This window comes from Rattus norvegicus, chromosome 3 (genome assembly GCF_036323735.1).
Source record: "Rattus norvegicus strain BN/NHsdMcwi chromosome 3, GRCr8, whole genome shotgun sequence".
NCBI lineage: Eukaryota > Metazoa > Chordata > Mammalia > Rodentia > Muridae > Rattus > Rattus norvegicus.
Window position 1 is genome coordinate 85,106,104 of NC_086021.1, and position 22,964 is coordinate 85,129,067.

The following is a 22,964-nucleotide window of genomic DNA, read 5'->3' on the forward strand; positions in this document are numbered from 1 at the left end:
ATGTTGGATGACATTTTCTTTTTATAGCAGATGGACACCAGATGAGATTTCTTTTTGTTGTAACTTTCTGAGCCGAACATTTGAGCTTCTGATGACCAGATAAACTTAGTTTCCTTAAATACTGTGCTTAATATTTATGCTGACTCCTATTTGAAAAGTTAGTCAGGACGTCTAAATAAAACGTTCCAGATACAATCTTCCAGCGATGAACTGTAATCTTAATTTCCCTAAAAATAAATTTAGAAACCATGCCAGTTTTTCAAAGCTGAGTACTTTCAAATGATAGCTAATGTTTCCCTAAACATCTTACACTTCCATCTAAAATCCTGAAATCAAAAACCTCTGTTCATACATGCATAATCTTCTCCATTGTATGAAGAGACAAAACATTATTTAAAACATAAAACCTTTCATATTTCAAAGTGAAAATAGACATCCTGTTTCCCAGGACTAACCAATATCAGGATTAAATGGGAGTGAATGAATATATAGTTTTCAATATATGTTGAGTTTATAGTTTCTGTACTAGTAAAGGGTTCTTTTCAACTTCAGAAACATGATTTTCACTGAGACAATTCTTTCACTCAAGAGCTGCATATGTAAATCAGGAAAAAAGTGTAAGGTGACTAGCGAAGTGCATGGCCATAAGGACTAGCCGGATGGAGGATGAACATGATAAGTGATATCTTGGGGATAAGTTTATTATAAACCCAAAGGTCTCTGTGCCCTTTATTTGGGAACAGTGTGGTTTGAAGTAGGATAGAAACCCCTCATAGATATTTAAAGACAACAAGGCAGTGTAGCAACCTCCAGAACAATATTAACCACAACAGACTAATGAGTCATTAAATGCAGTAGAAAAAGCACCAGGGCAAGAGTACCTCATAAAACAAGGGCAGTTGTACATTCAAGAAAGAATGAATGCTGAATGTTCACAAGAGTAAGGCATAATGGGAGAAAAGGAGGGCTTTAGTGATGGTGGGGTTGGGATGGGAATGAAGTCACACTGGAGTATCAGGTGAGTGAGCTAGAAGAGATGAGAGGGTGCAGCTAGTGATGGCCACTCTTTTTTATGGGTCAAACTTGGTAGCAAGAGAAATACTCAGCCTTCAAGGAAGATTTCTGAGCCTTTGTTTGCTTCCTTGCTTGTGATTAGGCTAGAAGATACTTAAGAATATTTCATAAAAGAATAGAAAGGAATAGAGTAGAATAGAATAGAATAGAATAGAATAGAATAGAATAGAATAGAATAGAATAGAATAGAATAGAATAGGATGGGATGGGATGGGATGGGATGGGATGGGATGGGATGGGATGGGATGGGATGGGATGGGATGGGATGGGACGGGACGGGACGGGACGGGACGGGACCGGATGGGACGGGACAGGACGTGATGCAATGCGATAGAATGCAGTAGAATAGAACAGACCAGAACTGAGTTCTAGGTAGAATACAAAGGCAAATTCCTGTGAGGAGAGTTGGGGGTGGGAGGGGTGTGGACATCTTACAGATGCCTGTCACACTCTGGTTACCCCTGCTTTGCTTCACATTCTCTTGGCTTGATGCCTAGGTGATAGGGCTGCATATCCTCTGCCTGTGCAGCACTGTTTCCTTTCTCTTCCTCTCCATGTCTACTCTCATTCCTCTTGGCATCTTCTCACCTTCCAGAACTGCTACTTACTTCTTAGATGTCAGTGTCCACCAAGACTTTGGGAAATTCAGAAGGAAGAGATTGTCATCTTTTATTCATTCATAAATTTCAAACCCCTAGCATGTGGCATACCGAAAATATTTTTTGAACTGGAAAGAAATGTTAGCTTAGTCTTGGATATCTATGCATGCCTCATAGTTTCTAGACAAACACTGTAGCACTAGACCATATTCAAACCTGCTAAAGGACTTCATTTTTATACATAACAGAAATAATTAAGGTGTGATGAAGAGGGACCAATGTGAGACTCAAAATATACTGAAAGTTACATATTGACAACTGAAATCAATGGTCATATGTAGAAAGATACAGCCTCACTTAAGGAGTGCCGTGGTTTATTTACATTGTGAAACATTTTAAATTTAAACATTACTAAACCCTAGACTTAACACAAAATTATAGTCTCTGCTTGGAAAATATAATGTGGGATTCTTGTGAAATATTTGGCTCACATGATGAGTAACCCCAGCATTTGAGTTGCAGGTCCCCAACACCACCCACGCACAATTTCATCCAAAAGGAAGCAGAGGGTTTCTATTGCAAAGTTCTTGCCACTTGTTCTTGTAAATTCAAACCTGTACCGACAACTGCTTTTCATGTTTGAGTACCATATTCTATACTCACCTATTTCGCTCATCATTCTTGCTTGGCCACATTAGCTGGTAGTGTACACAATTCATGATGCAGATGGTACTCAGATATAAGTAAATTGTGCCCCTGTGCAGGAATAGAGGAAAATAAATAACTTTTTTCCCTACCCATCACAATGTTCTCAGCTGACATCCTGTAACAAGAGGAATGCAGAATAAACTCATTCACAAAAAATATTCTGTGACCCAGAAGACTTAAGAAAAGAGGAACCAAAGGCCCAGGGAAAGAGTTTTTAAGTGAAGTCTACAGAATAAAAAGACAGTCATGGGTGTGGTGTAATTGTAATAAACTGACAGGAACTTAGCAGTCTTTATTTGTTCAGACTCCATTTAGCCTCCAGGTCCAGGGCAGTAACCTTTGGAATTGAAAAGTCTTATGATTTACTACTGGGTAAGATGACTTATCTTCATAATTAGGTGTAGCTTTATACAAAGTTCCATTTTTCTGTCTTCAATGACGTCATCCCTTTTCCTAAACAGTTCAAGGGGCATCCAGCATTCGCTTCAGAAGAAAACATGGCAGTTACTTTGTCATCTCCCCTACAGGGACTGAAGGCTGCCTATAGGTCTCTTCCCTTTAACCCTGTCCTCAGTTTCCACATGTGTGACCGTTTCTTAACACACAGTTCATTATATTAGAATCATATACACTGAAATTTCAGTGTCTCAACCTTCAGTCCTTTTAGGTTCTCTAACAAGCAAAGTCCATGAAATGCTTGCACAAAAGAGAGTGGGTTCCTGAGGATGTGTTCCACTCTGAGGAAGATATACCACGGCTAGATTTTTAAACACTGTTTATGCAAAGGAAGGGTGACAGTTCAGTGCCTCTCACTAAGAGACATTGCTTAAGTACCTCTCATTTCTCAGAAGAAAATACTTCTAACTTACTTTACTCTAACTAATGAGTCTCTAGTGTTGACTGGAGACTTAAAGAGCACTTTGCTGGGAGGAGTTTTGCATTAGAATCATTCAAAAGCTAACTCTTTGGAGTAGGATATTAAGCAACCACCCTCGGGGAGTTCACGCATTTCTGCATAGGTAGACTCACTGTGTAACCTCCTGTGTTCTGACGCCACGCGTAGGAAACACAATGATATGAATCCTTCATGCAAAGCAAGTGGCTTAAGAACCTGCTGTCCCACACATATTGGTTCTAAGTGCATTGGTGGGGCAATAAGATGCTCCACTCTGAGGACTTAGAGGGGGTGGCTTTCCTCTTCCCTTGGAAAGGATGGGGACTGAAGAGATTTTTTTTGGTTCTGTATATCCTATCCGCTGTAACTTGAAAGTTATTTGGTCACAGAAACTAGGCCAGTCTGGTTTGGGCTTGAAATGATCTGTTCATTCTGCATTCCTGGATCCCAGCGTGTTGAAGGAGCACTGAAGCTTTCCCCGAAATAACCACCACAAGGTCGGCTTATGTTCCTTTCTCCTCTTCTTCTCTTCATATTTTGGACTGAATTTCTGGCACTGACGTAGAGGAGCAATGCAGGATTTACTGACAAAATCACAGTACAAATTGAGACTTGGTATTAAGTGCCCCTGAGCAAATCCTTAAAGCCCCTGAGACATCTTTCATCTCAAGATCACTTCCGTGTTCCAAGTTATCAAATGATGAGCTTCCTTCCTCTTTCCTCCTCTCAGACATTGTTTGTGTCTGCTTACTCCTTCTTTCCTGTCCTCGCAGGAAGAGCATGACTTCCTTAACATGTATACTATCGCTCACTGCTGTGCTGCATACAGAGTATTCTATATGGTTCTCCTAATATGAAATACCAGTTGCTCACGGAGTTACCTGTGCTTCAGGATGAAAATGGTTAAAATGACTGACTCCCCGAGAAAAATAGAATATCAAGTGTGGGTCTTTCTCCCCCGTAAGCTTTGCATTGTTGCTAATGGCATTAAAACAACCCCTACATTGTGGTATCTATACTTGTGTACATGCAAATTGATTTCCAAACATCATCTAAATTTGGGGGTGGGGCATAGTTACTTCTTAGAGTTTATTGAAGAATGGAAACAGGAAGCAGAGATTCTCATCACCTTTGGAGTTTTTCGAATATGATGGATGTGGCTTCTTCCAATAATGTGTGATAGCAAAAAAAAAAAAAGGTACAAGTTGTTTTGTCCCGACATACACTATTGACACATTGTTATTTACATTCAAAGTATTAACTTAAAATAAAGATCTAAAAGTAACTAACAGTGATTACACTAAGTTCCCCAAAATAACTTTGTAGGAGAATAGTTTGATTGCAACAGTCAGTTCATAAGCATATGAACTCTGTCTCCCCATGATCCTTTGGAGATCATAGTGTCTAAGGGAAAAAAAAGTCAGGATGAGGAACACTTGCGATTATGCAATATCCTTGGGAGAGAAATAATTCAAGAGATGTTGGAATTCCTGAGACATTTCCATATTTATGGGAAAGTATTTCTGAGTATATGAAATTAGCACTATCCTAGAAAATGTCTCTTTTATTTTCCCTAGTTATAACCAATCTGCAAAGAGTATGCAGCCCTCTAACTGTGATAAAAGACAGTGCAAAGTGTTGAGTTCCTGAACCATTTTTGCCCGTCAAGGCCTTGGCACCTGACCTAACATCCTCGTTATCTGCACTTTTCTTCTGAGGTAGGAGGAAGGAGTTCATATTCCTCAGCAAAGAAAAGTTGGCAAAAGGCTCATTAATCATGATATAGAGCAGAGGGAATGGATGCGATCAGTTAAAAATAGCCTGTCACTAAAATGGGATTCTGGCCCAAAGGAAATGGATGGTGCGGCCCCAAATATTGCGTAAGTCAGGCGTGGTGGCACAGGCCTGTAAGATCAATGCTTGGGGTAGAGGCAAGAGGTGAGGAGTTCAAGGTCATCCTCAGCTACTTACAAAATTTGTAACCAGCCTAGGGTACAGGCCACACTGTCTCAATAAACAAAGTTCCAAGGTTTAATTTGTCAGGAGTCAGTGGAGATTATAAGTGTTAAATGGAAAATTACCAAAATAAAATATCCACCTCTTAAATAAAGTACTATAGCATGTTTTTATTGTCAGTATGTGTGCTTATTTTATAAGCAAACTCATCCACAGGTAAGGTATCTGCCAGAAAACATAGTATATGTGTTATGTATCACAGTATGTGGCTTCAGTTTTCAGTGCTAGGTCTTGTACTCTATCTTCTATGCATGTGAGACCTCATTGTACTGGGTTGTTGCAAAAATTTTCAGTTTCAGACCATAATTTTAAATCACTAAAGTGCCAGGGTAGGGGGAAACCCAGGCAGCCCCACCCACTCAGAGAAGAAGGGAAGGATTGTGAGAAGGGTGACCAACTGGGAGAGGGGCAGTGGGTGAAATATAAAGTGAAGAAGTAAAAAATAAAAAACAACATTAAATTAAAAAACTAGGTTCAAACATATTTTTATCAATCAAAATAGGACCATTGAGGAATAAATGTATGCCAATGAGGAATAAATGTATTTATTCCTATATCATGAAAATTCATGAGTCCAGACTGGAGGGATTGTTAGAAAGCACATTCAGCATTCTGCTGGGAAAGTAGTTTACTTTCCAATAGTTGTGCTTGATCTCCCAAGGTAGAGAAGATACCTGGGGGGGGGGGGCGCAGGGGGAAGCTCCTATATCTATATTTATTCCTATATCATGAAAATTCATGAGTCCAGACTGGAGGGATTGTTAGAAAGCACATTCAGCATTCTGCTGGGAAAGTAGTTTACTTTCCAATAGTTGTGCTTGATCTACCAAGGTAGAGAAGATACCTGGGGGGGGGGGGGCCAGGGGGAAGCTCCATTCTCTCACAGGAGAAGGGGATAGATGGGGGAGGGACTGTGTAAGGGGGAACTAAGGGGATTAGCAGGCAAAGTTAGGGATGTAAAGTTAATTTTTAAAATAGAAGAGAAAAAAAGTTGTTCTCCTGCTTGAAAAAATTGTTCATTGGTTGTAGAGATCAGTTTAGTATGGTAGATAAGGCAAAAGTTCTTAACCCAATTCATTCACCTTTTGAAGTGTTGATTCTATGACAGTGGGTCAGGCGTTATTTTGGAGAACTGGGCTCTTTCTGCTCTCCAGTGTCAGATGCTGGTGTTGCAGTGACATCATACTAACCTGCTAAGCATCCTTCCCAGGCGCTTTCAAGAGGACTCAGAAAACTGTGACAGATCAGATCAATAACAATGATCATGATGTGCCTACCCACCCACCCCACAGACAGGTACAAGTTTGGCATTGTAGATTTTCCTTCATCCAGATACTGAGAGGTTCCTCACCGGTTGTCATAAACAGTCAACTATTTATGGCATGTCACAATCTGATAGAAAGCATTTGTTCCATAGACAAAAAGGAAGGACAAGAATCCAAAACAATATTTTGTAAACATTCAGTCATTCCGTGAATGGATATTCAATTTTTTTGAGTTTTTCCAACTTTCTTATTTGTTTCAAATGCCATATGAACATTACCATTCTCTATTGATTTCTTTGGTAACTTCTCAGGTAAGAGGAGCAGCTTTGATAATTGCTCACAGTTGGTCTTTGGCAATGTCCAATAGTTAGCCATCACTTTCCTTACCCCCAAGGCCCTCATTCCCTTCACGATACTTACTGGATCACCACCACATTGTACACTGTTCATCAGCTATTGGGCCATGAGTTATTGATGTTGGAAGTTGTCTCTATGACTTACTTTTATTTAAATAAGAAAATCGCTCAAATTTGTTTTTTTGTTTAACACAATGTCCATAGTAGAAAATAAACATCAAGAAGCCATTGGCAAAAAAGTGAAAAATGTGCAATAAATGATGTATAACATAGAATCATTTATTCAGAATTCATTCCAATATCACATAAGTTTCAACAATGCCAAAACCATCATTTCTTTTGCCCAAGCTGATACTGTACTTTTGGTCACAATTTAAAGGTTTAGATGTGACTTGCTGGGTATTTCTGAGATATAATGCAGCAATTTCTTTCTTTGTTTTTTTTAATCTCATCATAAAGTTTTATTCAAAGCTGGAGATAAAGAAAAAGAAACACAAAATATTTCATAGGCTGGAGGGGTATTTAGCTGGTAAACAATTTGCTCCATAAGAATGAGGACCTGAACTCAGGTAAAAAAACAAAGGTTGGTTATGATGGCAAGTGATTATCATCCCAGTGCTGGAGAGGTGCCAACATGGGGATGTCTGGGGTTTGGAGGCAAGGCAGCAAAAACCAAGTAAGAGATCTCCAGGTCAAATGAGAGACTTGTCTCAAGGTCAAGGTAAGTGCCTCCTCAGGTATGGCAGCAGGAGTTGTCCTGTGACCTTCCTCATAGACACACACACACACACACACACACACACACACACACACACACACACGAGTTATCTTTCCTTGTCCCCTTCCACCTCAAAAACAGACTCCAATGAAGATAGAAACTAAGGGAAAAAGGATCCGTCTGGATGCTTTGGATTTCACAAGTCAAACGCCTAACAAAATTAGTTTAGGCCAAAGTGAAATGTATTGCAAATTAGAAATTAGTTTTTTATGTTATTAAAGGAAATCAAATTGCTGGAGAAAAAGGAGGCAGCTGGGCCTCAGCAAACAGCATCAAGGCCTGCCTCTCTCTCTTGTCTTTGCTTGTCAGTTTTACATGTGTTACTAGCCCTTGGTTATTTCCTTAGATCAAAAACAATTGACATCTGCATTGACCTATTATTTAAATAGTGTGTCATGGCGAACTGCTTCAAGGGGAAAGACAATGACTCACCCTGTGGACGTCTCATTCAGTCAGGCAGGGGATGTTAATTCACCCGTTGGTGAGCCACTGGGGATTGAGTTTGTGCGAGTTTAGTAAACATTCTAGTGACTTCATTACCTCCCCAAATTCCTCACAGCTCCATGGCATGGTAGCCATCTTTAAACTGCAGTACTTGGGAGGTAGGAGCAGGAGAAGATCAAAGTTCAAGGTCATCATCCATAGCACAGAAAAATAAGAATCAATTTCCAAATTAAGGCACATAGATTAGATGCGCAGTAAGTCTGAGGGATGATTCACAATGACCAGGATCACTGGGCATGATAACTGACAAGCTTGTTTGAGGAGGACTCTTCTTCCAACTGGGGTTTCAATGAGTTTCTGCCTGGGCTTTGAAAAAAGTCCCAATATTCTTGAAACAGTCTGAGATTTTTCTAAAACACCTTCCTTTGGTAATGATAAACTTTTATCAACAGTGCAGCATGTCTATTGTGAAAGTAACACAGAAGTACTTGGCAATTCAAAAATTTATATCTTAAAATCACAAATTTAATAGTATAATTTTTGTGTGGTTGGGGAATGGTTCTAATTTTGTTATTTAGAAAACCCCTGCTGAGTATGTCGGTTTATACCTTTCACCCAGCACTTGAGAGGTAGAGCAAGGATCAAGAGTTCAGGTCATCATTATCTACATAGTGAGTTGAAGGCCAGCCTGGGCTACAGGAGACCCTGTGTCAAAAATGTAAATGAATGGATGAATGATAAAATAAATCAATCCCGAATAAATGATACTAGTATTGGAAGAGCATGTAAATGAGACATGAGAACATTCCCTTTCTAGTGACTACCGTTAAATAACAGAAAAGTATCTTTTAAGGAGAGACTATATCAATTTTTACTTCATATGATCAATGTAAATTGATTCCTTATATTCCTTATAAAACTTGAACAACAAATGCTTCTCTGTATCACGTACAGTTACATCGTACAAAAGAAAAAAAAAACAATGGTACTGCTCATAGGGGCTAGTCAAAGATCTGTCTAAAAGGAAGGGGAGGGTGATTTTATGTATGGGACAGACAGATGAAGGGCAGCAAACCGCAGAGGGGAACAGGTCAGGGAGCCCTGTGGTGAGAACAGTGAAGTTCTGTTACTGAGAGGAACAGCCAGAGAGCAAGCCTGCCTGGAAACAGCTGTAAATCTGGCAGGAGAGACAGGTCAGCCAAGCAGCTGCCTGACCTGTGTATGCACAGGTCAAACAGAGGACAGAAAGCAGAACAATCTGCTCATTCAGAAGTTCCCCCGGGGGTCAGCAGGCTTGGGAATGAGAGATCCATTGAGCTGAGGTAGCCACAGAGAGCGAAAGAAAATAGCCTTAGGATACAGAGAGAACTGGGAAGATATTGAGACGAATGCATCAGGGTTCATTTTTCCAATGAAAGAGTTTTAAGTAGTGGAAGAATTATGGAGGTGACCAGAACACTTAGATACATTTACATCACTTGCCTGGAAAAAGCCATAGATTCAATGAGATTAATTGTGTTCAGTGATCAAAGCAATAATAAACACAGAGAAAGCATTCTCTCTCTCTCTCTGTCTCTCTCTCTCTCTGTCTCTCTCTCTCTGTCTCTCTCTCTGTCTCTCTCTCTCTGTCTCTCTCTCTGTCTCTCTCTCTCTGTCTCTCTGTCTCTCTCTCTCTCTCTCTCTCTCTCTCTCTCTCTCTCTCTCTCTCTCCCTCTCTCCCTCTCTCTTCCTTTTGAAAGGTTCCCTGTCACTAAGTAGAAGTCCAGATAATGTCTGGATTGGTGGGGTAAGATCATGCAGCAGCCTAAGAAGAATAAGCTAAATACAGGCCAAACTATCCATCATTTTCTATATGCTAAAAATAATTAGCTGTGTAAGACTGAATTGATTAGAAAGAAGTTTGCCCATGGGGGGAGGGTGGGAACTACATTTAAATCTATCCATACTTAGAGTACAAGTTTCAATGAAAGTAAAGTTAAAGCCAGTCATTAGTTAAAACACCTAGGGTATGAATGGGCTTCAGTCCTCTGTCTAGACTCTATGGGTGAGCTGGTGAATCAGCAGGCATTGATTCTGGTTCCATCATGGTAGCATCCTGAGGAGGGAATGTGTTCCACAGGTCCACAACCAAGCAAATATGATATTCAGAAACCGGCAGTGTAGGAGGTATGCAGGTCCTTGTGGGCACAGCTAAGCACTAGGGGAACCAGTCATATTAAATACACAGGGTTGTCTCTTCAAAGAGAAAAAGAAGTGTATAACCTGTTTTCTGCTGAGAAAGCTGGAATCGAATGTGGTTAATAACCGAGTGACCTTTGCTGAGACCACACTGGATCCTTCCCCTTCTGGAGCTTGTCTTCAACAATCTACTGAACCTGTCTTTATGGTAGATGTCACTTGTACTTTACGAAGAGTTTTGATGTAGTCTTGCCTTAAGCTGTGTTGTACATGAAGGATTGAGTTATAACCAGGACTTTTTTTTCTTTTACTAAATTGTTCTGTTCTTAAATATGCTGAAAATAAACTACTGGGGGTCTGACTCTCAATGTCTGAACCAACACCGGCTACTGAGTTGTGTTGAACCAAACTACCTTCTTGCCTCCTGCAGACCATTCCTCTGTTGGCTGTGGTGATTGGAAAGACTCCCAAAGAGCAAAACATGTTTTAGGTGAGATGTTAGGGAGGTCACTATGAAATGATGACCTCCAAACTTCAGTGAGGTGAAGGAACACACCTTATTGGTCCCTAAGAGGAAAGCGAATTCAGAGGGGAGGACGGGGAGCATGGCCCTGAGACTGGAGAAGGTCTATGTGTGAAAAGTCAGAATGTCACACCAAGTTTATGGAGGTGGGGAGATGTGTCAGGAGACAGAACCTAATTATGAAGATTCTTCAAGTTTCTGGTAAGTATGACTTTAATCCTCAAAGTGAGAATTCAGCAAGAGTTTCCATCAACACTAATCATCTTTTTCATACTACAATAATAGAAAACAAAAATAATAATTGGAGAAACTTTGGAAAATTAACAAACGCATGGAAATTAAATTACTTTTGAACAATCTAGAGATACAAGTGGAAATTAAAGCTCAATCTAATTGTGTGTTGAAGAAAATAAAACTGCAAACATACATGCTGCTGAACTGTTGGAATACAGAAGTATAATTATAAAAGGGAAGTTTATAGGCATAAAAGCCTACATTAAGAAAAAGGAGAGTTCAAATAGATCTACCCAACTTCGCACCTCAAACAACTAGAAAAATAAAAATCAAACTAAATCCAAAGCAAACAAAACAAAGGAAATAATAAAGATCAAAGCAGAAACAAGTGCAATCAAGACAGAGCAGTCAAGATCCGCAGAATAAAGTGTTGAGATGATAAATCAACAAATCTCTATATTACCGGATTAAAAACAATAGGACTCATGCAGATAAAACTATAAACAGAAAGACAGAGAGAGAGAGAGATTACCAATGGTACTGTCAAAATACACCAGATAAAACAATAGAAGAGTTATGTCAATAGATTGCATGATCAAGTAGAGGAGAATACATTCCTAGAAACACACTGTTTGCCAAGACTGAATTATAAAATGATGGAAGATATGGTGAAATTTAAAAGACTGAGTCAGGAATGAATGGCCTCATATTGAGAAACCTTCATCCCAAGCTGAAGCCTGTGCACACAAGGAAACTCCGAGTTACCCCGATAATAGACATTCAAAGCTCTGCCTCACAGCACACTATTCTTTTTTTTTTCTTTCTTTCTTTTTTTTGGAGCTGGGGACCGAACCCAGGGCCTTGCGCTTGCTAGGCAAGCACTCTACCACTGAGCTAAATCCCCAACCCTTATTCTTTTTTTTTTAAGCTTTATTTACTTTTTTACTCATTCATTTTACATTCACTGCTCCCTCTTGGTCACTCCCTCCCACAATCCTTCCCTTCCCCCTCCCCCTCCCTTTCTCCTCGGATTGGGAGGGGCCCTCTGGGTAACTCCCCACCCTGACACTTCAAATCTCTGTTAGGCTAGGTTCTTCCTCTCCCACTGAGGCCAGGCGAGAAAGCCCACCTAGAAGAACATATCCCACAGACAGACAAGAGCCTTTGGGATAGCCCCCCGCTCTAGTTGTTTGAGACCCACATGAAGACCAAACTACACATCTGCTATGTGTGTGTGGGTGGCTTAGGTCCAGTCCCTGCTGTCTTCACAGAGGACAACATGCTCCTGTCTGTGCATGGAGTATCATTAATAATGTCAGGGGTTGGTGCTTGCCGATGGAACTGGTCTCAAGTGGGGCAGGTTATTGGTTGGCCATTTCCTTAGTTTCTGCTCTATTGCTCTACCCTGCATTTCTTGTAGACAGGATAAATTTGAGGTTGAAAGTTTTTTGGGTGGGTTGGTCTCTCTATTGCTCCACTGGGTTTCCTGTCTGGCTACAGGAGGTGGCTTTTTCATGTTCCATATCCCCAATGTTGTGAGTCACAGCTAAGATCACCACCATTGATTTTAGGGTGTCTCCCTTATCCCAGTTCTCTGTCTCCTCCTGGAGATGCCCCTTCCCGCCTCATCTCTGTCAGTTGTAGTTTTCCATTCATTTTCATGGCCATCTAACCATCCCTCCTGTCATTCCTCACACCTGATCCTGCACCCCCATCCCCCTCACCATTTCCTTTCCCTTCCACTTCCCTCCTTCCATCTGCCTCTTATGATTATTTTATTCCCCTTTCTACATGAGATTCAAGCATCCTCACTTGTGCCTTCTTTCTTCTTTAGCTATGGATATCCTGTATTTTATGGCTAATATCCATTTATAAATGAGTACATACCCTGTATGTCCTTTTAGGACTGGGTTACCTCATTCATGATGATATTCTCAAGTTCCAGCCATTTGTCTGCAAAACTCATAATGTCTTTGTTTTTAATATCGGAATAGTATTCCATTGTGTGGATGTACTGCATTTTCTTTATCCATTCTTCAGTTGAGGGGCATCTAGGTTGTTTCCAGTTTCTTGCTATTATGAATAAAGCTGCTATGAACATAATTGAGCAAGAGAGCACACTAAACTAATTTTAGAGTAGTTTTAGGCTTGCAGAAATAAGTGAGCAAAACATACAGAGTCTCCCATAACTTTTCTTCCTATACTTGGACCATACATAATCCCATTACCTTCATCCAGCACTGTAGTGGCACCTGTTATGCAAACAGTGTTTGCACAAACACCAGGCTTGCCACTAACCAGCTGATTGCTCTATACACAGCTGTCTAAATTGCTATCCCGCACTCTGGAGCGCAGTGTTACCCATCAGCATCACATACTGTACTCATCTGTAACACTTTTCTACTAAATTAAATCATCACCCCTAAGCCCACATCCTATCTGATCTCTACTTTTGTATAGTTCCCAGATGGGGCTTATTATATTTAAATCAAACTGCTTAGTTCTGTCTCTGAAGACTAAATGAGCACATTTTTTATGTCTAGAGTCCGGTCCAGAGGTTTGGATACAACAGAAAGATCCCTCTATTCTTATAACTTGATCGGTATTTGTAAAGTGGTTATATTTAAAGAGTGTCTACAAGTTAGGTTAAATTCAACATTTTTTTTGACAACAGATTCCACTAAAACCAAGATTATGGAAAAGGTTACATTGAAATCTGCTTTACACAGGTCTTTGAGGATGAAAATAGCCCCTTGAACTTGAATCACTGTGTTTTTCTCATGGTTCTAACTTAGTAAAAATTCACTGATAGTGGAATAACACTCTTGTAACTCAGGCAAAGTGACCGCTCCAGTAGGTGCAAAGGACTAAAGTTTGTGCCTTAGTTCATCCAATGTTTTCTTGGTGAAACTAACTAGGAAACGTCACTTCTTCTTTAAACTGGAGGGATCTGATTGGTTGGTACTTCTACTTATAATTATTTGGAGATCAGAGACCTTGTCAAGATCTGTTGAAAATTATGGGGCTTTTTCCTTGAAAAGGTATAAATACAATTAAAAAAGTTAGACTTTTAAATGGATAATGTGTGCTCCAAAATATACTTACAGATTCCCTAGAGGAGTGTAGAATGATTGCTAAGACCTAAAAGAATGTGCTTTTACAAAAACAAAACCATACGAAAGAAACCAAACCAAACAATAACCACAACAGAAACAACAAAAAATAACCAACCAACCAAACAAACAAACAAACAAACAGCTCAAAACAAACAAACTCTAATTTTATATTTACCCAATGCACTTATGAATTTATTTTTATAATGTGCATTTGAGCTGAGCATGATAGTTCAAGCCCACAATCCCAGCATTATTCAGGAAGCCAAGGAAGAATATTTCCATAACTTCAAATGTAACTTGGGCTACATAATAAGTTCCAGACCAGACTGTATTCAGTGTAAGACCCTTGCTCAAAAATTAAAATCAAAACAAACAAAAATCACTGATAGATTTTGCTAAATGAACAAGAGATTTGGGGTCCAACTTCCCTGTATTGAACATAACCCACTTCTTACCTCTTTGTGAGCCCATGACCCTCTGTCTACCAATAACTGCTATACAGACTTGCTTTGACTTTCCTCCAATATTCTAGAAATTCAGAGTCTTTGTTATTTTCTCTTGATTTTTCTGGATCCTGAACTTTCCATTCTCATGTATAGTTCCTATAGAAGAATTCTTCTGATATATGCAGTCTGCAGGCAGCAGACCAAGTCTCTTTTCTAAACTACTGACTCTGTCATTGGGAACATCCCTATAAAGCCACATTCTCTTCTCCTGGCAACAAATATCCCTATAGTCCTACAGTGTCATGTGAAAACTGGTCATCGAACTACAGTCAGTCAAAGGAGCCCTATACTATTTTTTTTTTGAGACATCGTCATACTATATGTCCTTAGCTAGCCTAGAATTCACTATTTAGACCAAGTCGAGTATAAACTGGGTCGGTTCTCCTGTCTCTGCCTATCAAACAACCTGCTTCACAGAGGTAAGAGGGATATCACGCACAAGCACTGTCCGTGGCATTGGTTCTGTTTTGACTCAGTCTACCTTGCTTGCCTTCAACTCTACTTTCTTCTTAAGTTCACAGATGCATGCTATAGAGCCTTGTCTTATGTATGATCCCCTTTCTGTGTGATCATGTTACTGTGGGACAGGCACCTCCATTGTGCTTTCTGAGGCGCCTTTGTCTCCTGCCTGTGCGCACTCCGACTGAGTCTACACTTGTCCTGGCTTCTAACTAAAATGTGATCCATCATAGGCCGTGTACAGGGAAAGGCAGTTCTCACGTACCTCTCAGCATCAATGCCTCCTGAATAGTTTATGCTCTATCTATGGGGTTGCACAAATGTTGAATGAGTATTTAAAGGTTATTGAGACACAAATCATGCATGAAAGCTGTGTGGAGAAAGGCATGTAAGATATACACCAGCAGACTCCACACTTTAGTTTCAATATCACTGGACCTATAACCAAATGAATCCTGCTGATGGGTAACTGGAGAAGAGTGATTCAAAGAGGTTTCCAGACAGAAGCTAATAAACTATACATTTCAACTGAAAAAAGGCATGATGGCAAGCTGTATAAAAACAATAACAACAAAAGGTGGAAGGTGTTCTACAGGACCTCTCTGTGCTGACATGTATCCAGTTCTGCCTCCTCAAAGCTTTTCCCCGGGGAACATTTCATTTTAAAGTGGTTTTATTTCAGGAAGAGTACGTCTCATATACATTTATGCTCATCATTATTATAAAAAACAAATACAATTCAAGTCAGGATAAGCAGACAGACCTGTACTCAGCTGTGGGCCTGACTGGCTAACAGTTAAGTATGCTGACATCTTGTTTTCTAGAGTTTTCCCACTTGCCCATATTAATGTCAATTAGATCATTACTATGTATTTAAATTCTCAAGCTCAGTTTCATTACCTTGTAGATGAACAGAACATGTGTTTGGGTCAGTGGTACTTTACCAAACTTGGGGAGGGACAGTCAACCTCTGCTCAGGAAACTGAGTGCCGGGTGACAGTAGCATGACACTGGACACCCAGCAATTTTAAGGGGCCTTAAGAGCCTCTGCACCAGGTTCACTATCAGTGCTGTAAACCTATGACACATCGAAGTGAATGGCTAGAAAGCATGTCTCAGAATCTTAGAAAAGTTAAAATTCAGCTGAGATTCCTTGACAATGGAATCTGTGGTTTATATACCCAACACACACAGAAGGGTGTGTTAGAACTGCCCTGAGAACCACGCACCCTTACAGCTCAGAGTGGATCACTTGTGTTCTCAAAATGTCACTGCCCCACCAGGTATTTCCATCACAGACTTCTGAGACTTAGTAAGCTATGCATGCAAAACTCCAGTGAGTGTCTGGTTGGATGCAATGAATTCCCTTCCTTTCTCCTCAGCACTTAGTCCTCTTTCCCATGTAATTTATTGTAATGAGGTAATTTTCAATTCCAAATAATAATTTTTCTCTATAGTCCTGTGCTAATAGGAATAGTGAGTGTTCTGTATATGCATATTAAAATGTCATTACCCCTGGTCATATATTTTTGCAAGATAACACGCCAAGTCCAGATATCATTTCTTGTCAAATTGTGCACTGAGTCTGATGGCAGCAGTGCATATGAATTCTCTTGAGTCTTGGTTTTACACAAAACATGAGCGATATCTTGCTTTTAATTTTCAGTTTTAGCTTGAATATTTTTCATGATTCTTAAAAAATTACATAAAACAATTGTCAAAAATGTAAAAATGTATAAAGACTGTCACATATGCAGATATCAGCTTGTCTGAACAGATTATAGTCAGCAGAACTTGAAGACAATTTTGCCTATCAAATGTGGATGAAGTAGTGATCTTGCTTTGTAATTAAAAAAAGAAATCAGAAGATAAATTATTGAGAAATTGGCAGGGCATATACTAAATTAATTAATTAATTAATTCAGTCAATCGGTTAGATTAATTGTTAATGAACACATACTCTCGGGTCAGCATCCAGCCTGGTATTCCAATGTGAATTACATAGTCTCTGCCATCAATGAGTTTTGTCTAATGAGACAGATATAACAAAGTTCTATAAGGTTATTGATGCAGAAAGGGTTAAGTGTAGCAGGTGGATCTGAGAGACAACTTCCTGGCTCCAATCAGGGAGTTGTGCTCTCCTTCAGGAGAGAAGAGCTGACATCAGGATGGGTGAATGGAAGAGAGAGTGTGAGGAGAAGGAGACTTGTTTTTGGCTTTGACAACAAGAGGGGAAACGCTTAGAAGCTTATGTGAGCCAGGAGTGGTCAGGGGATAGTTAGAGCAGAAATTACTAGGAAAGGTAGAAAGAAAATCCTGTGAGAAACGAGGTCCCCCAGGTAGGGAGAGCCCAGATCATCTGAGCAGAGGGTATAAGCAAAGCTCTACGTATAGGCTCTTCCACTCCGCGGGCCCACTTACTGAAGAATTTTGAACAAAAGGGTTCCATGATCCAGAGGGTATGTTATGGTTGAAAAAAAAAGGGCAAAGAATATTGCGACTGTTACTTTCTTTGTTTACACATTACAAAAATGGCAGACATCCCTGTGGTATTATGACTTTGTAAGGCCTTCCTTGTAATTGAGTTCAGTGAGAGCAAAAGCAATATTTTCACTGAATGATACATCAGAATGTTAATAAGATCCAGAGAGTAGATCTTTAATTAACAGGGTTTATTAGACTATGATGCAATCCTTGAAGGAGAAGATGCAGTTATAAAAGACATCCTATCTCTAACGGAAATTTGTCTGGGTGTGCTTTTACTGCTCAGTGAATGAAAGGTTTTATGTAGGATACATTGTTGAGATTCTTGGAGAAACACACGCACACACACACACGCACACACACACACACACACACACACAGAAAAGTTTTCCACTCCACATTTTTATTAACTCTTTCAGCAAAGCAGTAGATCTGCCAGGAATAAAATTCATTTGAATTTTGCACAATTTTTTTTTATAATTTCAGGAGTTAAGCACCTGAAAGGCCAGAATGGATCGGCATTCCCGGAAGAAGAAGAAAGCGCAAGTGAAAGAGAAGAAAAGTGGAACCATTAATTCCCCATCTGTAGCAAGAGGGCTTCTTGGAAGTGACTGGACGGTTGACTCTTCTGAATATCCAATGGTACTCCAAAGTTCTGCCTCCAGCATCCTCTTCCGTCTCAGCTCCCACCCTCTCAGCAGTGCGGTCCTCATGGAAGCCTCCTTGACTGAACTGTGAAACCGAGTGCAGATCATCATTGTGTACCACTTGCAGCAAAGAATAGCACTTACTCTACCGCGATTTTTCTTTTAAACTACTCAAACCTAGGAATCTGCTACTATGTGAATGTTCTCACTTTGATACTGCCAAAAGCTTAACTCCTCCTGGCCTATGGTATGATTTACATTCTAAGGTCAAATGTAGAGAACATTACTCTAAAAGTACAAAATAAATACCAAATGTGCTTGGGACGAGTGTGAGTGGGGATTAATGGAAGAGGAATGTTTACGGAAGCTTTTAATAACCGCATTTAGCATGCTTCTGTGTCTAGATCAAACCAGAGTTTACTTCAAGAAGACAACGATGTCAGTTGTCTTGATTCAAAACACCACATCAGATATGAAATGATTTTCCTCCAACAGTGCATTAACAGCTACTTAAAGAAACAAATGTCTCTTTATTTTCTGAGCCGTCCAATGTAGGCTCCTCAGCACCATCTAATCATTGAAAAGGAAATGCTAAATTTATAATAAAACATGGTAAATCTCTTCTGCTTTCTCTTTTTTCAACTCTTTAAAATTAAGCCATCTATAATGTATCTATAATGTATTTTGTTTGTCTGGGTTAGTCTGTTTTCTGTTGTTTCTTTTTGTTTTCTTGGTGCTAGAGAATGAACCCAGGGCTTTGAACATGTACATATTCCTCTAGACTCTGTCCTCAGTCTTACTGCAGTTTAATATATTCCGAGTGTTTTATTATTCTTCTCTGTGAGAGAATAAATACTGTCTTATTAATTCAGCCATAGACTCACCTATTAATTCGACGACTGCTTTTTGTGGAGTTTTAAAAAATCACTGTAACTTTGAAATTAGTGTTACATCATTTCATCTTTCCCTTTCCTCTCAGCAAATCCTTCTACATACCACCCCTCAGCCCTTTTCAAGTTTGTTGCCTTTCTTTTCATTAATTGTTGGTATGTATATATCAACAACTATTTTGAATGAGTTTTTCCTAGGATGTTACTCTTTTGGGAGCCATGAAAATAAAGGATAGTTTATTTCTTCTCTGGAGCTGGGGGTATAGTGAGGTTTTATAAGACAGTGGGTGTTTGTCAGAATGACTTTAACTCAGATTTCTGGCCGTTAGCTAATTTTAATTATTCATGGTATATGAATGCACAATTTAGTGGGGATAGGTAATTTTGCTTCTACATTGGTTTTTAATGAGATTGAAATGTTTCATGAATATGAGGGAAAATCCATTGAAAACCATTAAAGCAAGAGGCTGGTTATATATGTCAGTAGGTAAGAACACCTGTTGCCAAGGATAAGCTTAGTAGAAACCTACATGACAGGGGGAGAGAACCAATTGTCTCTCACTTCCGGAGAGGCATTGTCCTCTCACTTTTACCACACACCTTGGTATGTGGGACACACACACACACACACACACACACACGCACACACACTAAATAATCATAAAAAAATTAAGAGAACATTAAGAACGGGAGAAAATAATAAAATGTGAAATTTACTATAAATCTTAAATAAGATTGTTTTTAATTTGAAATTTTATAATGTGCTGATTAAGATATTATTGCATATTATTCCCCAGTGTCCATCCTGTCCTCTGCTTTCCTCTTCCTCTTCCTCCTCTTATCTTTCTCTCTTCTCTCCATGTTGTCCTTGCTAAATCAATAAACCTTTAGAGTTTATTGCCACCTGCTATGGAGTATTTTTCTTCCCAAGTTCCTCTCTACTGAAAACATCATTAAGGTTGTATTTCTTGTAAATGCTTTTGGGTTTTTTGTTTCCAGAACATTCCTGACATCCTCTGAGAGGGTTAGAGACTCGCTGGGGGGCACTAAGAGAAACAATAGCCACCTTTCCCCCTTTTCTTGAATACGGACTTTTATAAGTGCACCCCTCCCACACCCCAGGCAAACAGGAGGAATCTGAAGCTCTCTCTGACATTGTGTGATCCTCTGAGGACAGGAGCAGCCTGACTTCTAAGCTTCTTTCTTTTGCTCTCTGTTGTTAATGGTATCAAACCATAAGGTGCACATTTTCCTTGTGGAAGGTTGTTTCTTCCATCCCTTTGTTCACTCTCAAAACAAACCAATTACAGTTTAAAGCTTACGTTTTGCTTGGGAAATGGGACGTTCTTGCAGTTTGAAGGAGGCTGGAGCTGAGATGGTGAACTTTCAATTTCCTTTTCATGCACTTACAGTCTACACTGAAAGCCTCTGTCTGTTTCCATAAGGAGACAATGTGGCTTTAGTTCGGGTGAACAGGCAAGGGAACTGTCTGACCCATAAGCCCTTCAAATTTTATATTTGCCAAACCTCATTCATAAGACGATATAAAAGCTAATAGACAGGCTTTGAGTCACTCCAACATAGATTCAAATTCAACCTCCACCAAGTCTTTGTTTAAGTCTTAGTCCATTTGCAAAAGGGTTCATTCAGTTTTGAACTACATTGTTTTTGAGACTTGAATGATGGAAGAGCTATGAAATGCTTGGGTTAGCCAAGTAGACACTGCTACCATAGCTAAAAAAGATCCACAAAGCATCTGTGTAAACCTCACCTACTGTGTGAACTCACCTACTGTGTGAACTCACCTACTGTGAGAACCTGGAATGCTGGAATGTGGTCTTTTGGTCGTCAGGGTCTAGTGATCAGCTTTCACACACTCTCTAGCAAGTCAGGGTCTAGTGATCAGCTTTCACACACTCTCTAGCAATTCTGCCCATGTCTCAACTCATCAATGGATTAGCATCTCTGTGCTAGACTGGCTGCCTCTGTGCCCCTACGAGATCTCTTTTCTTCTGCATTGAAGACTCTAGCATGACTTTATCTCCTTTCCTATGCCAGCCCTTCACATGTCAGGAAACCGCTTTCTAGACCTTTTCAGTGCTTAGGTAAAGCATCATCACTTCCTCCCAAATTTTCCTTGTCACCCCTGCCACTCACTTTGGGATCCTTGGCTGTTTGTGCTGGAGGGAGAAAACAGTAAAAGTTACAGATTATATTTTGTCTCTCCTACAGAAAAACAAATGAGGAAATGAATGCCACAGAGCAGGAAGCTAAGTCAGAGTATTCACTGCTGGATGATGTGAATTTGTAGCATCCTATAGTGGTCTGAGTTAAGGAGCTGTTCTCCAAAACAGAATTCTAAACTCATCCCTGTGCTTAAACAATTTTCCCATCATTTCACTTTGAATTTCCAATGTTTCCTATATTGTACGAAAGATATTTCTAGGTTAGCCATGATCAAGTTATGTTGATTTTATTCATAGGATAAGAATAGGTATAAATGTTCACATCTATGATTTTTATGGTGATTAATGTTTACAATGGGGACAATTTAAAGTGAAGGTATATTCCAAGTCCATTTAAAAACATATTCAATGACTGTAGTAATACCCCAAATCACAAATATGAGACAAAATAGACAATTCAGAGAACCCTAAGATTGATTTATTTGGATATTGTTGTAAAAAGCCACTTAAGTGTATTTCAGAGTTCATTGAATTGCATTATAGACTTAAGTCATAAATAAGCCACATACATCACCACTTCATATGCTTCTCATCTGTATCTAAGAGCAAGGTTCAAGTGCAAAATGGATAATAGGAAAATATAAGCAAAAGAGAAAATGGGAATTCTCCATTAGTCCCTCCCCCTCAGAGCTCAAGGAACCCTTAGGAAGAGGAGGATGAGGAAAAATATAAGAGTCAGACAGGATGGAGGACACAAGAGAACACGGCCTTCTGAATCATCTAAGCAAGCCTCATAAGAACCCAGAGACTGGAGCAGCAAGCACGGGGCTTGCACAGACCTGCACCAGGTCCTCTCTTCATATATTATAGCTTTCAGCTTGGTATTTTTTTTTGGGTGGGGGGCTCCTGAGTGTGAAAATGAATGGGTCTCTGCTTCTCTTGCCTGCTCTTGGGGCTGTTTTTGTTCTATCAGGTTGCCGTGTCCAACTTCAATATGATGGTTCTTGCTTTTATTTTTTATTTGGTCATCTTTTTGTTTTTATCTCTTAGAGGCCTGTTCTTTTCATATAGGAGACAGAAAAGAACTGGGTCTGGAGGGGAGGGAGGAGGAGGTGATGAGGAACTGGAAGGAAAGAGGGGAAACTATAATTGGATTACTAAATGAAAAGTATCTATTTTTAGTAAAAGGAAGTATGGAATAAAAAAGACTAGACTGAGGGAACATCTCCTTTATGGTAATTTATTAATTCTTAGAGAATTCCATACTGTGTGTCTTGATTATACTGACTCCCACTCCTTCCCCAGCTCTTCTAATTCCACTTCCTCTCTGCCTTTGTTTTATAAGAGAGACTCTTACAGCAGTTGCCTGCCAGCTCTCTGGCTATTATAATCTTTCTATGTCCTCTTCTGCTGTTTCGATTAAAATGATATCAAAAATAATGGGAGTTATTTTGCAAATAACCCCATAACTGGAGAGTGGTGGAGAGAACTTCCTACTCTTCAACAGTAAGCAAACGCAGTGAAACAATCCCCACAAGTGAATAAATACATTTAGAAAGAGTTTGTCATTCAACTGTGCATCTTTTTCTGACATTCATTTTGTTAC

At 39.6% G+C, this 22,964-nt stretch overlaps 1 protein-coding gene across 1 annotated transcript in view; it reads left to right on the plus strand.

Annotated features, from left to right (window-relative positions):
* Window positions 1–20,506, plus strand: part of Ppp1r1c (protein phosphatase 1, regulatory (inhibitor) subunit 1C) — a 102,989-nt gene extending 82,483 nt beyond the window's left edge. Inside the window, exon 5 of the mRNA NM_001109200.2 lies at window positions 18,122–20,506. Within this exon, the coding sequence (NP_001102670.1) occupies window positions 18,122–18,210 (89 nt within the window). The 3' untranslated portion in view covers window positions 18,211–20,506. The remainder of the gene's footprint in view (window positions 1–18,121) is intronic.
* Window positions 20,507–22,964: the final 2,458 nt, after the last annotated feature.